Source organism: Halichoerus grypus, chromosome 13, assembly GCF_964656455.1.
Source record: "Halichoerus grypus chromosome 13, mHalGry1.hap1.1, whole genome shotgun sequence".
Taxonomy (NCBI): Eukaryota; Metazoa; Chordata; class Mammalia; order Carnivora; family Phocidae; genus Halichoerus; species Halichoerus grypus.
Genome location: NC_135724.1, coordinates 73370302 through 73386548, shown reverse-complemented (window position 1 = coordinate 73386548; position 16247 = coordinate 73370302). Strand labels below are relative to the sequence as shown.

Below are 16247 nucleotides of genomic sequence, written 5' to 3'. Positions count from 1 at the left end.
GTCAGTTAAGCATTTGCTTTCTGCTCAGGTCATGATCCCAGTGTCCTGGGATCAAGTCCCACATTAGGCTCCTTACTCAGTGGGAAGCCTGCTTCCCCTTCTCCATCTGCCTGCTGCTTCCCCTGCTTGTGGGCTCTATCTCTCTCTGAGAAAAAAAACAAAACAAAACAAAACAAAAAAACACAACACCGAAACAAAAAGCTACTCAATTAGTCAAATCTTTGTTATAAAATAATAATAAAGGATTAAAAATTTGGTAAAGTAAAAGTGTAAAATAATTAAAAATAGTTTAATGGCTTAATGAAAAACTGATTAGTCAAAATGCCCTAACGGAGATCATTCTGGAAAATAATTTCTTAAAGAACATTCAGCAAGGCTGGTTAAATGTTAAATTGTATTAAGAACATCAATTCCCTAATGAAATAGATCCTGGCAACGGTTGTCAATGCTGCTAATGCCACAAAAACAGAGAACCTCCTATGCCTCCTGATGGAAGTACTTGACATCTATGATGTCATCTTGCTCCCCTGTCCCCCCAACCAAAAAAATCAAAATGGAATCTGATCAAGCCTCTAAATCTAATTTACATGAAATACACAGAGAGAAAGTAACTCATTAAATTGTGCTGCAGGGATGTAATCATCAAAATCCAGACCAGGGAAACCTACAAACAACCCATTCCCCTCAACAAATAAACAGATGGCAGGACATTCGGATGAAAAGAAGCTGGACAGAAGCCTCACCCAATTGCAACATTTGGACCTTATAGAGATCCAGATCCAAAACCTAATATAAAAACAAAAAAACAAAAAACACTTATGAGAAAATCAAGGTAATTTGAACTGTGGATACCAGATGGTATTAAGAAATTAGTGTGAGACTGTGATTATATTGGGGGAAAAAAAGTATCCTTATGTTTTCATAGATAAATAAATAGAACCACAGACCAGGCTGGTGTATCCCCAGGAGCCAAAGCAGCCTGTACTTGAGCAAAGGCCATTGGGCTGGGAGTCTGGAGCTCTAAGGCTTGGGGCTTCCATAACTGGCCACATACCCTTTGGACCTCAGTTTCTCCATCTAGAAAATAGGGGGATGAGCTAGACACCACCTGAAGGCCCATAAAGATATAATCCTGGTTTCAGGGCGGTATTTCCTTTTGCATCTCCTCCTCCTTCCGGGGCCACAGCCCACCTATCATTGACAGTCATACAGTACAGAGGTATACAGGCCTCAGTCTCCTCCCCTTGTAAAGTTATTGTGAAGAGCAAATTCATGATGATAAACACAGCTGTCATTTATTTTTTTATTTTTTTTTTTTTATTTTTTTTTTTAAAGATTTTATTTATTTATTTGAGAGAGAGAGCACATGAGAGGGGGGAGGGTCAGAGGGAGAAGCAGACTCCCTGCCGAGCAGGGAGCCCGATGCGGGACTCGATCCCGGGACTCCAGGATCATGACCTGAGCCGAAGGCAGTCGCTTAACCAACTGAGCCACCCAGGCGCCCCACACAGCTGTCATTTATCAAGCGCTTCACCTATGCTAAGCACTGGACCTGGTCCTTCACAAACACCCTTGAAGGAGATATTATAATTAACGACCAGAGTGAGGAGGCAGACTCAGAGGCCAGGAAACTTGGCTCAACGTGCAGACACAGCTCTAAGTGGCAGACTGGGGACATGCTGGAGTTCTGAGCCCAGCTGGTAACCAGTCCGCAGCACTGTCCCCATCGTTGCACATGAGGAGCTGGAGTTAAGTGTGCACTAAGGCCAGCAGGCAGCCCTGTTCTTAGTAGGTATGGCATCAAGAGGCAAGCTGGCAGAATGCTGGTGACAGGGAGCTCCACCATGGCCTCAACTGCCAGAGAGCTCTGGCTGAGCAGTGTAACTGGATGCTCTGAAGAAGCAAGCCTGGGCTCCCTCTGCTGGGGTCAGGAGAGAATAGGGTCAATTTCATCCAGAGTGCCCTAGGGTAACCACACGATACTCTCAAGTACAGGGACCACGGCTGCAGCCTGAAGGGGGTGTGGACTGTAAGTGCAGGGTAGAGAACCCAGGGACACCGCACCACCAGGCAGCCATGGGAAGAGCCCCAGCCCACGAGGCAGCAGACCTATGCCTTCCTCAGTGGTCTTTGTACAGCCAACATGATGACTCACTGTGCTTGAGTGCCAGGCCAGCCTAGTGCTTTTGTAAGTGAGGCTATTTCACCCCCAGGCTCTCTTGGGTCCTCCTCCCTTCTTTCCACTCCTAGCTGTGGAATAAGACTGCCAGTGTCAGGGGCTTCCTGGAGATGCCCGACCTGTGGCCTTGATTACTGAGCTTCTGCTCACCCTCCTCAAAACCTCCTCTCACAACCTGGGACTGAGCTGAGCTGTGAAGCAAAAATCCCAGCACCTTGGGAGAGAAAAAGTAAAGGACGAGGGTGGCCTAAATTTGTCAACCTAGTAATGTCTGCCAAACTCCATTCCTCCATTCATGCCTTTCCACTGTTCATAAAAAGCTGGTGCTCTGCCCCGCCCACTCAATTTGCCATACATTGAAGTCGTTTTATCATCTGCTATGTAGTAAGAGGACCAACTAAAATCAGTGAGTACTTCCTAAATACCAGTGATGTGCCAGGACTTCTAGCACGTGGACATGACAACAGAAATCAACACAGCCATGCACCTCCTCAGAGCGTGAGGAACCCAGAGCAGCCCATACTGAGGCTCTTCTCACACCCACCCCCACGCCCCACTCTCCACCGCGCCTGCCCAATACCCTGCACTGATGGGGGTGATCAGCTCCGTGGCGGTTGTCACTTTGGCTTTTACCGTCATGATGTTGAGGTTCATGAGGTAGTAGAAAGTCAGGTGAAGCACGCTGTCATCTGAGGGGGGAAGGAAACGAAGACCATGTACAATTTGAACATGAGAGAAAAGTTTATAGTGTTAGGGAACAGAAAGTCAGCAAGGCTTTTAAGAGCTTTTACTGTAAAAGTAAGAACTCAATGTCAATTTTATACTGAGTTAAAAAAGAATGTCTACAAATTCCTTGCAACTCCTCTCTCCAAGGGGGGGAGCTTCATTTCCCTCCTCTTGAGCGTGGCCTGGACTTAGCTGCTTCTAACAACTACGATATGGAAAGGGAGCGATCAAGTGATCACCAAGTGGATCCAGGTTCCTGTCATCGGTGATAAGACACAGTGACACCATTTACCCCTGATGTGATGTGATGATGAACACCATGTCTATGGTATTCCTCCCCCAAACCCATAACCTCAGCCTAGTCAGGAGAAAGGACCAGACAAACCCAAATTGAGTCTTTCCACATAATAAACCTTGTCTTCAAAGATGTCAAGGTCATGAAAGACAAGCAAAGACTGAGGAACTATCACTGCCTGGAGAGACTGAGGGGCAGGACAACTAAATGCAATGGAACCTGGAACAAAGGACATTAGTGGAAAAACCAGGGAAATGTGCATAAATTCTGTAGTTTAGTTAATAACATTATACCAATAAAATTAACATTGGTTTGGATCACTGTACTGTGGTTAAATGCTGACATTAGGGGAAGCTGGATGAAGAGCATGAAAACTCTATTACTGCAACTCTTCTGAGTCTAAAATTATCTCAAAATAACAAATTTAAAAAAGAAAAATAAAGAGAGGACCAGTGTATGGAGTATGTTTCCATTTGTGTAAAAAGTAAAAGAAGGGGATAAATAAACACTTGTATAAAAGCTTCTAAATGCATAGAATAGGTCTAGAAAATACATCAGAAATCTGTCACAATGGTTGTCCTTGGAGGTAAGACCAAGGACAAGAGTCTGGGAGTTTCAGGTGAGAGGGAAAATTACATGTAACTGTTAACTCTTATACTGCTAGAATGCTTTATCATATGCTTCTTTATCCATACAAAACCAGTTTCAAAACATGTATTCTCTACAGAATACAAACATCTACTTACATTTGTTATATTAAGCACGTTGGTCTTATTACCCAAAACTTGCATACTCTTGCAACTTGTTCTGTGTATCTGACTTAACAAATTCAGAAATTGGTGTAATTTTACCGAGCATCCATTATGTGTCTAGTTTTGTTGCTTTGTTGTTATGGTTAGGACTTAGAGGGGAAAAAAAAAAAAATCAAACAAACTCCATGCCAAACCATGAGGAAAAACAGAGAAATATGAAACCAGAATCTTTTTTTGGTCAAACAGGGCTTTGGCTTGCTGGATGTTGGGCACCTGGAGATACGGGATCCCCCAGAACAAGGGAAGCCAGACCTTTGCACTTCAGGTCCAGCATGACAGATAGCGGGTGCCTCTTCAGCATCTCCTTGCGTTTGTCATCCAACTGAACTCCCAGTGTGGGTCGCCGGCGTTTCTGGATGAAGGAAAATCAAAGCGGGTAAGCACCGGTCATACAATTTCCCCCTTCCTTCTCCATATAGGCCAGGGACTGCTGCCTGGGACCTGCTGCTTCAACTATCCCAGCTGCCAGGCCCCCAGCAGCCCTTTCTTTCCAACCTCTTTCTTCTGCTTCTAGGGAGAATAGCACCTGCCAACTAGCAGGCCCAAGTGCGGCTGTGTGGCACATTCATGAGGGGCAACAGCTCTCACCGTGGTCTGTTCCTCCTCAGCATCCGAGTCGCTCTCGTCATCTGCAACCACAAGGACAGTCATCTAGAGGTGAGGGGGCTCCCAATGTTCCCTAACGTGCCTCAACCCATGGGGCATAAAGGGGCCGAGACTGTGTCATTTGTAAATAGGTTTCTTTAGAATACATAATAAACGAATTTGCTCCTGCTTATTTGGTATAGAAAACGTGGTGATGTGAGAAAATAAAAAGAGGAATGCCTCATAATTCCCCCCCCATTTCTGAAAGTGCTTTTTAATGTCATCCTATGGACCACAAGCCCTTCCACTGGTAGTGGTAGCAGTAACAGTAATATAAATAACAACAATAGCAGCAGTTCATATAATTTGAGCAGTCACTATGTGCCCAGAATGATGCTAAGGACTTTGCATGCACGACCTCACTTAATCCACATGATAATTCTACATGAGGTATTACTATCCTATTTTGACAAGTAAACTGAAGCTCAGAAATGTTAAAGAGCTTTCCCAGGATCAGTAAGCTAGTGAGTGGCAGGGCTGAAATCCATAAGCAGTGCTTTTTCCTGTCTACCTTGAGCATTAGGACATTAAAGTCAAGCTCCCTGATACTCAGAACTAGTACAGCTAATTTCCAAAGGCCCAGCACTGCCCCTGGGTGGCGATCCAGTGCCCCTGGAACCAACTATGGAAGACTGGGGGGAGGATCCTGACTACATTACCTTGGGAGTCTTCAGGAGGCTTAAACAGAGCCTTGGCTTCGTCCACACTGCCTTCAATTGCCACAGACAAGGTCTTATCTGTGAGCAAGAAAAAGCTTTGTATGACAGCTGCTGAGGGAAGAAGCTAAGCTATACAAACAGGCTAACTCTGGGACTGCATTTCTTCTGCCTTTGTCGCAGGTTCTTACTGACTGGGGGATGAGAGGGCAAAAGCTCTTTTTCCAGATGAAGAGGAACACGGTAGGAAACTTAAGTCTTTTTTCCATTGTTTACTCAGAACAACCCAAAGTGCAGACTTTTGGACAAGCACCAGCTGAGACTATGGTGAATGCCTCTCTTTTCAAGCTTATACCAACGCACAATCCCAACCCAGGGCCTAAAGCCACAAAATACTCTTATGCCAACTGTCTTAAAGGTTCTCATCCAGAACCCATAACTGTCCACATCATGGAAATGACCTCTCTCATCTGAGTGCTTACTCTCTATTCTGTACTACACTAAGCATCTGGCTGGCACCACCACATTTAACTGGGAGACAGGACAGTGGATAGGTTGGACTCTGTAGCCTAGTCCCAGATCTGAGTTCCTGCCCCACCAATTCCTAAACACCTGGAAAGTTATGTCACTGCTCTGAGCCCCACTTTCTGCATCAATGAAATCCTGTCTTGACAAATAGTAGCTGCCCAGTTGGGTGGTGAGGACCAAATGAGCTGATGCTTATAATTATAAAATTATTTTTTTCAAATTAATGTTTAACTTTTGCAACAACGCTTTGAGAGCCATACCATTATTATAGTCATGAAATGAGAAAATTAAGGCTCACAGAAGTTAGATACAATAGCCAGAGTAGCTAAGCGAGGATTCAAGACCAGGTCTATTCAACTTGAGCCCACTGTCTCAAGCACAAATATAAGTGGGCCGGTCCATGCACCGGGACTGACACTTCCCTGGGTCACACCTGGCCTGCCTTTGTGGAACTCCAGAGGTCTAGTGCTGAGAGGTCAAAACAGGCCACCACCCTCTTGCTCCATTCAAAAGGGTATACAGATTACAGATAGTCACAGGAGCCCAAAATGGTTTGCCCAACTGTACTAAGGAGGAACAGCAAACTTCATCGACCTGGCAGGCCACTGAGATAATACTCCCAGGAGGCTGGCCACTGCTCTGACAGCCCTGCATGAACTAACATACCTCACCCCAAACAAGCTGGATGCCCCCACCAACCACTGGCAAATGCCAAACTATTCTTTTGGGTAACTTAATCCTGAAATTCTTCAGTAAAATGGGAAAGGAAATAGGATGGGGTTAAACACAAAAGAAAAGAAAATTACTCACCCTGTCTAGGGGGCTGGGAGGATTTCATATGAGCTGATGATGGAAACAAGAAGGAGAACAAAAGGGAGGGAGAGGACCAGAAGGACCAGGAAAACACAAGAAGAAAGACAGTAATGTGTCGGTGCCCATGGCTGGGAAGAGAGGCATGCACTGGTGCGATACATATCTGTCTGATGCGATGGGGTGAAGAAGAAAAGTTTAGGTGCTGGGTAAAAGCTGCAGGAAGGCAAAGGTTAGGGTCTCCAAAAACTTTTCAAAATCCTAGTGAAGTAAAGGGCTGCCCTTAAGCTTAAAGCAGAGACATCTTCCCACTTGGTAATTCACTATAATGACATGCAGCTTGTTTGGGCTTGGTGAAAGCCTGGGAAAGCTGCCTGGGACCTGTGTTGACCAACTCCTCTCTCTGAAGCGGAGCAAGAGGTGCCGATCCACCTGCCAAGCGTGCCTTGATGAGGTGAGTGTCTGGGAGCCCAGACAGGCTGCCTGGGCACTGCACTCAACAGCTGACCAGCCAGGCTCATCAAAGATTCAAAGCCATCCATTCTGAAATGCCCACCAGGTTAGTCTAGCCTCAGGCCAGCTGGTCAAAGCAGCCATGCTGGGTGGTGCGGCGGGGGGCAGCATCTGTCACCTGCAGGCTTCTGGCAGGACCAGGGAGCTTTCCTCAGCGGGCAGGGCTTCCAAATGACTCAAACGGCCAAGGCTGCTGCTCCCACAGCCCCTCTTCCTCACCCACCCCCCATACTCACCACAGGCCTGCCCATATGCAGTGGCTTGGACAAAGAGGACATAGAGGGGAGGTGGCAGGTGTCTAGCTGTCTCATATTGCTTGTGAGCCTGGTCGAACGGCATGAACAGGTACTCTTGCACGGGGAGGGAAGCCTGCATGCAACAAAAGAAGGGTTTTTGTTTTCTCTTTTTAGGCAGTCCACATATGAAGAGGTGGCTGCTGAGTTACCATAATAGCTTTTTATTTACTAAAAATACACGATAAGGTAACAGAATAGGTAGACAAAAAGTCAATACAAAAAGATCAATTTATACAAGCAGCAAACAGTAAGAAAATGAACTTATAAAAAGAGCCATTTCCAATAGCATCAAGAAAACATCAACTAGCTATTAAGTGAAAGGTATGTAAGCCTCTACACAAAGATCTGAGAAACAAAAGATCTAAACGAATGGAGATATATACCATGTTAATGGTCTGGAAAACTCAATATTATCTTGAAATCAATTCACCCCAAAGCGATCTACAGATTCAATGCAATCCAAGTCTAAATCCCAGCAGGTGAAAATCGATTAGCTGATTCTAAAATTTATTATGTTAAATGCAAAGGACCAGGGTGCCTGGGTGGCTCAGTCGTATAAGCGTCTGCCTTCGGCTCAGATCATGATCCCGGGGTCCTGGGATTGAGCCCCACATTGGGCTCCCTGTTCAGCGAGGAGCCTGCTTCACCCTCTCCCTCTGCCTCTCCCCCCGCCTGTGCTCTCTCTCTCACACTTGCTCTGTCAAATAAATAAATGAAATCTTAAAAAAAAAAAAGCTACAGTAAATAAGCCAGTATGGTACTGGTGCCTGGATAGACGAATAGACCATTCACAAACCTACACAGACATTTAAGACAAAAGTGGCACAGCAGGGTGGGGAAAGAATGGTCTTTTCAATAAATGGCCCAGCTGAATACCAACATGTGAAAAAAAAAGAATCTGACCCTTACCTCACACTAGGTACAAAATTCCCTTCCAGGAAGCCTAGAAATCTAAATGTGAAAGACAAACAATAGAGCTTCTATAAGAAAACAAGAGAATATCTCCATGACCTTGGGAACAGAGATAAATTTCTTAAATAGGACACCAAAGCACTAACCATAAAGGAAAACACTAATTAGACCATATAAAAATTAAGAAATCTGCTCATTAAAAGATACCATTATGAGAGTGAAAAAGAAAGTCACAAAATATCTGCAAAAGATTCATCTTCAGAAAATATAAAGAAGTACAAGCAAAAGACTTAAACATGCCTTTCACAAATGAGGTAATCCAAAAGCTAATAAGCATATAAAAGGGGCTGTGTGCAACATCACTGGTCCTCAGGGAAAAGGAATTTAAAACCATAAGCAATGCCCTCCAGAATGGCTAAAATTAAGAAGACTGACAATATCAAGTGTTGGTGAGGATGTGGAGCAATTAGAACTTTCATATGGTGCGGGTGCCTGGGTGGCTCAGTTGGTTAGGCGACTGCCTTCGGCTCAGGTCATGATCCTGGAGTCCCGGGATCGAGTCCCGCATTGGGCTCCCTGCTCAGCAGAAAGCCTGCTTCTCCCTCTGACCCTCCCCCCTCTCATGCTCTCTCTATCTCATTCTCTCTCTCAAATAAATAAATAAAATCTTAAAAAAAAAAAAAAAGAACTTTCATATGGTGCTAGGGGAATTTTGTAAATCAGTGCAATCATTTTAGAAAACTGTTTCAGTATGTGCCAAAACTAAATATATGCCTAGCATACTCTACAACCCAGCAATTTCATTCCTAGGAATATATTCAACAGAAATATGTACACACAGGCACCAAAGGACAAAGAATGCTCATAGCAGCATTATTCATTAGCCCTAAACTAGAAGAACCCACAATCAAATACTAAGTATCAATGAAAACAAATGAACTGGTGTTCACGACAATACAGACAAATCTCACAAACACAATGTTGAGCAAAAGAAGCCAGACTCAAGTGTATATGATTCCGTTTGTGTAAATTCAAAAACGGGCCAAACTAACTTATGATGTTAGAAGTCAAGATAATGGTTACGGGGGGGGGGGGGGGGGAGGATACAGTGACTGGAAGGGGAAATAAAATTGCTTCTAAAAAATCAATACTGTTATTTTTCTTGATTTGGGTGCCAGTTACAGAGATGTGTTCACTTGTGAATAATCACTGAGCTATACACTTACGAAATGTATGCTTTTCTATACATAACATTATTCTTTTAAGTGTAATATATGTGCATTGTTTTAAAAAGTTGTATTCGGGGCGCCTGGGTGGCTCAGTCAGTAAGTATTCAACTCTTGATCTCAGCTCAGGTCTTGATCTCAGGGTCGTGAGTTCAAGACCTGCATGGGCTCCACGCTGAGTGTGGCGCCTGCTTAAAAAAAAAAAAAAAAAGTTGTATTCAAGTTTATAAAGCAAAAACTCCCAGGGGCACCTGACGGGCTCAATTGGTAGAATATGTGACTCTTGATTTCGGGGTCAATGCCCCACAATGGGCGTAGACTACTTTAAAAACAAAACAAACAAACCTCCCAGTCCCCAAACCCCAAAGTAATTGTTAAAGATTTGGTGTGAACAGTAACTCTTCCAAGCATACACTGGACTCACACATGTATATATTCATATGGATACTTTATAAACAAAGGTATACAATGAAATAGTACTTTATGTCCTACAATGGGCACTGTTTTGTTTAATTATATGATAAATCTTTATTCTGTCCAATTATTTTATCAGTGTAATGTTCTGTATTTCCAGTACAGCCATAAGGCTGTGCCGTACAAGAATTTATTTAACCTGTACCCTACTTAGGCATGTTTAGAGAGACTGCAGTTAATAGGAAAAATTAAGGCGTGCCTGGGTGGCTCAGTCCATTAAGCGTCCAACTCTTGATTTGGGCTCAGGTCATGATCTCAGGGTCGTGAGATCGAGCCCTGCATTGGGCTCTGCACTGGGAGTAGAGCCTGGGTGTCTCCCTCCATCTGCTCCTCTTCCCACACTCTCTCTCTCAGATAAATAAACAAACAAAATCTTAAAAAAAAAAAAAAAAAAACGGGAAAAATTAAGTACAACCCAAACTTTTAGCTTGTTTTCTTTCTGTCCTATTATGAAGTGCTACTGAGAATATTTGTTAACAATTCTAATTCTATGCCTAGAGTTGAAGGGAGGAAATGTAGATCTTGCCAAATCCTAGAAAAGGGAATTTTTTATTTCTCTAGGGTCCTTTTGCAAAGTTCCTCCATGTTAACCATTTACTCTACTACATAAAACTATGAGAATTTAGAGGGCTGCCTGGTTGGCTCAGCTGGTAGAGCATGTGACTCTTGGTCTTGGGGTCTTGAGTTCATGCCCCATGTTGGGCATAGTGTTTACTTAAAAAAAAACAAAACACAAAGCCTTAAAAAAAAAACAAAACCATAAGGATTTAGAGCAAATCTGGCCTCACAAATAAAAATCAGGTCACCTACACAGAAAGACATTACATTTACATTACATTGTAAAGTGGGGACTTTTCCTCTGAAGGTACCTAACAGCTTTCAAATACTAGTGAAGTTCTCTTCAGAGAGAGTACATCTGCTGAACATCTGCCCCCAAGGTGCAGTCAGGGAGTCTAACAGACATCCACAGAAGCAGGCTTAGATGTCTGGAGGCTGTGGGGCTGGTGGAAACCATTCTGGGAGTAAATTAAACCTAGAGTTTGCAAAAGTATTTTACCTGGAAGAAGCTCTGGGAGAAAAAGAAAACATCCCAGGTAAATGTGTGTCTATGTTCCTGAGCCCACTGGGCAGCATCTCTTCCACCCAGTACACAACCTTACCGTACTGGCTGGGTAGAAACTGCTAACAGGACAATCCTTGCACTGGGCTCTGACACCCACTAGTGTAACACACCTGGCAAAACCCAAAGGGATACATGGCTGCTGGAGGCCTCAGGTCAGCAAGGTCTCACTGGGTGCTGAAGGCAAAGCAAAAGGCCAATGTTGGGGAGTATATGGGGGAGAGTCTCACCTGCATGATGCTATTGAGGCGAGGCTGGAGGCTGCTTAGGTACTCCTTCTTCACCTCAATCTCCTTAAGGATCTTCTCCTTGTTGGACAGGCACTCCCGGTACTTCTCTGCCAGCCTATTGGGAAAGGACAGACCACTGTCACTCGAAGCTCCTCAGAGATCTCCCAACACACCTACTGACTGTCACAATCCACCTAATGACAGCAGTCATGATTAACTAATGTTTACCTAGTACTTACTATGTGTCAAGCACTTGGAGAACTCTTTATAAGCATTATTGCATTTAATGCTTATAAAAATCCTGGAAGATAGGGAATCTTCTTTTCCCCAAAAGAAGAAATGAAGGCTTAAGGAGGTAGGTAACTTGCCCAAGGTCATCCAGCTAAAAGCAAGTACAGAGCTGGGCTTTGAATCCATGCCTGTCTGGCTCCAGAGGCTCTGCTCATTAACCACTAGGGAATATCTGTGTCATTTCCTGTTCCCTTTCTTACCTCTAAGGTCTAGAACCAAAACTTTCACAAACATGTGGATCTAGCAACTATAGTACCCAAATGAGGCCCACAGACTGGCCTGAGTGGGACAGGTGGTGATGGATTCTGGACCACAGGAATACAACACTCATGGCTTAGCCTGTGCCAAGGCAAGCCATGTACTGGACAGGGGGGTGACGGGCCAGCCCCATCTGTTAACAACCTGACACCAATTCCATAAGCACCACACTTAGTGCTTATTAAATTCGTAACATGGACCGAAGGCATAGAATACATTCTATAACAGGAAAAAAAAAAAAAGGAATAAAAACACCTGCTTCTCCAGTGGAAAACAGAGCAAATGTGTCAACCAAAAGCCCTAGAATTGGTACGAAAACGTACCAATATGGGGAAGAAAGTCACTATAACGAAAGGGATGCAGCCATGAAAGATCCAGTATGAAAAATACACTACCCCCTTAAAAAGACCTAGATTAAATTACACAGTATAGATGTTCTACTTACAATTAATAAATAAAAGATCTTTATTAGTATGGGAAATTTTTATACGTAAAGGTGCTCCTTGAAGCATAAAATATGATAGCAAAAAAGTGATAACTAAAAGTCCAATCCAATAGAGGAAAGATTATGTGAATTGTAATTTGTCTATACACAGGAATGCCGTGCAGAACCTTCTAAAATAATGTCTGCAAACCTTTAAAGTACCACAGGGACAGTCTTAGAGGCAGAGGAAAAAGCAAAAGAAAAAAATTAAATTTACAATTCAAAAGGTATTTAGATCTCAGGTGTTAAAATTTTAAAGAAAAAGTTACTCCAATTTTCTTTCAACAGCCATAAGCAATTCCAGCCCCACCCATAATGCTGTTGGTCAAGTTTGAATTATCAGGTGTGAATTAATCACAAAATGGGATTTGGTCTTAAACCATTCTACTGGTTCCAGAACTTTGCTGTATGATTGTGGGTCGTGCACGACAAAGCACTGTCCTCATGGTTAAAGGTCTGTGTCTGCATAGGCTAACAAGGTCAGGAAAGATACACAACCTTTTCCGCTGTTCCAGCTCCCAGTCCAGACGTGCAAGGGTTTGCTGGTGAGGGTCTCCCATGGTGACTTCAGCCTTGCTAATATCTGGAGGAGCCTCCTTATAAAATTCCTCTAAACTGACCAGATCAATTTCTTCATGCTTTGACCTACAGGGAAAAACTAGATGTCAAGTTGCTGTTCTCAGGATCCCAAACCGTGGATTAAGTGGGCCCACAGATCCCTCCATGTTGCTTACTTAGCCCTGCTCTACAACTACCCAGGAACCTGGAATCCAGTCTTCTCAGCAAATGCTCATTAGTAAATGTTTCATTTTGAAGAGAGGTAGTTGGTGACATACCATAGGATCCTTATCGATGGTATCCAACCTTTTTATCCATGAATTAGCTGAAGACCTGGAAGGGATGCTTTTCAAATTTACAGATGTCTCAAATTTACAGATGTCTCCAAGCTTAGCAAAAGAGGTAACTGAAAAAGTCAATAAAAACACTACAGTCTAGACCTAGGCTGCCAGGTTGAAACCAAGAATTGGAAACAGGAAAAAAAAGTAACGGTCTGCACGGAACTTCAAAATATTAACTGCATGAGCATGGGATGGGGAAAAGCCAGCATAATGATCTAGAGGCTTCATCTGTTGAATACATAGTGACTCCTAAGAAAAGAAACCCGATTCTTTTTCCTGTGTTAACATAGTAGTGCACAAGTTGTGGACAAATGATGGTAATAACAGCAGCTACCAGGTATTAAGCGCCTACTGTATGCCAGCCTCACCTCACTTATTTCTCACGATAACTCACCAAATGGGGATTTCTATCTCCATATCTCAAATGAGATGGAGACTTCCACAGTTGAGGAACTTGCCCAAGGTCACACAGCTAGTGAGTGGCAGAGCTGGGATTTGAATCCAGGCTGTCTGACCAGGGCCAAGAGTGGTCACCCGCCTCTCCAAAGGCCAGGGTTCTATTGTATTCTGCATTTGTCAGCTTTCATCTGAGTAATGGTTATAGCTTGGGGCATCACTTCTTTTGTTTTTAATACCTTTTTATTTTTAAGTAGTTTAAGATACACAGGAACTTTCAGAAATAGTACTTAGAGTTTATTTCCTCTGTGTATCCTTCCCCTGGGTTCCTCCAGTGATAGTATCTACACATAGTACATTGTCAAAACCAGGAAACTGACAATGACACAATACTATTAACTCAGGTACAAACCTGATACAGATCTCACCTCTATTAGTATTTAACTATTATGACATGATGAATTTGTAAAGCAGATAAAGATACCTCTCAAAAATCAGCATAATTATCAAAAATACACCAGACTCAATGACTGATATGCCCCTCTCATCCCAAGTTTATTACAAATAAAACCTGCCTCGGGGGCCTGGGTGGCTCAAACAGCTAAGCATCTTCCTTCAGCTCGGGTCATGATCTCAAGGTCCTGGAATCAAGTTCCGCATCGGGCTCCTTGATCAGCAGAGAGTCTGTTTCTCCCTCTTCCTCTGCTCCTCCCCCCACCCCCCGACTCGTGCGTGTTCTCTCTTTTTTTAAGATTTTATTTATTTATTTGACAGACAGAGAGAGCACGAGTAGGCAGAGCAGCAGGCAGAGGGAAAGGGAGAAGCAGGCTCTCCGCTGAGCAGGGAGCCCGACTCGGGGCTCGATCCCAGGACTCTGGGACCATGACCTGAGCCGAAGGCAGCTGCTTAACCGACTAAGCCACCCAGGCGCCCCTCTCTCTCAATCTCTCTCAAAAACAAAATAAAACAAAAAACAAAACCAAAAACCAAACAACAACAAAACACCTCCCTCTTCTCAGCCTGCACAAGTAGGTCTTACCAAGCAAGAATACATTCCCTTCTCTTCCTCTGTCTACTTCTTTCTTCCTTCTCATCTCTCAGCTTGGATTTGCTAAGAGGCATTACATTTTAAGATGGACACTGAAAAACTACAGTTTGTTCACCCAAAGGCAGCTAAGTGGCAAGAAGTTCAGCTTCCAAAGAATAAAATCCAGTTGTAAAAATGAATGGCTGCAACTTTAGAGAGGAAAAACTGGGCCAAAAGGTTAAAAAGATTTGACTGGAAGGGAATTGCTCCCATGCAAGGTGCCCAGGAATCAAACTGGTAATGTAAAGGCCCTTGCTAGAGAAAAACTGCTTTTGACCAGGTGCAGAGCTCAAAATTTAAAGAAGTCAGACAGGCTTCTGAGGTTCTTTGTGTAGCCTGAAAACACTGTTTCCAATTCTCCCACTCAAAGTGATCTATTCACCTTCGTCCCAGATCCTGCAGTCTCCAAGCCCATCTGATTTTTTTTTTTTTAGGAGCCTAACTCACACTGAACTATGTAGGAAAAAGCAGTCAGCAACACACTATTTTGCCAAAGGCTGTTCTCCAAAACTCACTTAAACTCCAGACATTTGGTGATCTCTTTCTGCAGGTGCATCACCTCATACAACAGGTTCTGCAGCTGCAGGTGATAGGCGTCTACTTTCTGCTTGGCCTGAAAGGAGGACAAGGTCAGAGGTAAGTGGGGCAAGTCAGGTCAGACAGAGCAGAAGCAAACGCAGGGAAGAGGTAAAGGGGATTAAGAAGGGAATGTGCGGAAGAGTTGGAGAAGAGGATTAAACTTCTCAATTTCTACCTCATGGGTCTGATCTCTTCCTTTCTTCAACCTGATGTGGGCTAATCGATTAAGCTTCTTTAGAGTCATGAAATGCACACAGCTCTGGATCCTCCGATCTTCTATCTCAACTGCCTGCAGGCAAAGAAAACCGGTGAAGATCTTGTCAACAGGTGCTGGCTCAGCTTCCTTCAGCCCCTCACCCATCCCCAACCACAACCAAAAACAAATACTGGAAGGAGCTCAGAACCAAGAGACATGTCAGTGGGAAATGGAAGAATGACTGTATAAGGAAAATGCTTACAGTTCCCAGGCAAAAAAAAAAACAAAAAAACAATTTCTACTTGGATTAAAGTAACAGGGATTGAAGATGGAGCAAGTGCAGCCAATGCACAATTAATATCTGTCCCTACGTACTGTATACAGAGATCCTAACGATAGCAACACCCTGCCATACAATTAGATCTCTGTGAATAACATTACAGAATGACTTAAATGAAAATGGCAGAATTACAGCTGTAAAGCTTGGCTACAGTAAAATACAATGTAATAATCATAACAATATTGGACAGTATAAGCACAAATAAGTGAGATTCTTGGAAATATATAGGTTTTGTTTTTAGTCACTGTTTAGTTCCTTTGTCCCAAAGTCTGGTTCATTCATTTAAAGTTAATAA

At 43.4% G+C, this 16247-nt stretch overlaps 1 protein-coding gene across 4 annotated transcripts in view; it reads right to left on the bottom strand.

The window, feature by feature from the left end:
• Nucleotides 1-16247, bottom strand: part of THOC5 (THO complex subunit 5) — a 37148-nt gene that overhangs the window by 13060 nt on the left and 7841 nt on the right. For 3 of the 4 annotated variants that reach the window (XM_078060798.1, XM_078060800.1, XM_078060801.1), the window contains 10 exons: nt 15592-15705; nt 15353-15450; nt 12954-13100; nt 11423-11537; nt 7401-7533; nt 6652-6684; nt 5317-5394; nt 4601-4641; nt 4265-4364; nt 2760-2868 (listed from right to left, as the gene is read on the bottom strand). In XM_078060798.1, the coding sequence (XP_077916924.1) occupies nt 2760-2868; nt 4265-4364; nt 4601-4641; nt 5317-5394; nt 6652-6684; nt 7401-7533; nt 11423-11537; nt 12954-13100; nt 15353-15450; nt 15592-15705 (968 nt within the window). The remainder of the gene's footprint in view (nt 1-2759; nt 2869-4264; nt 4365-4600; nt 4642-5316; nt 5395-6651; nt 6685-7400; nt 7534-11422; nt 11538-12953; nt 13101-15352; nt 15451-15591; nt 15706-16247) is intronic. The other variant, XM_078060799.1, reaches the window with a different exon arrangement.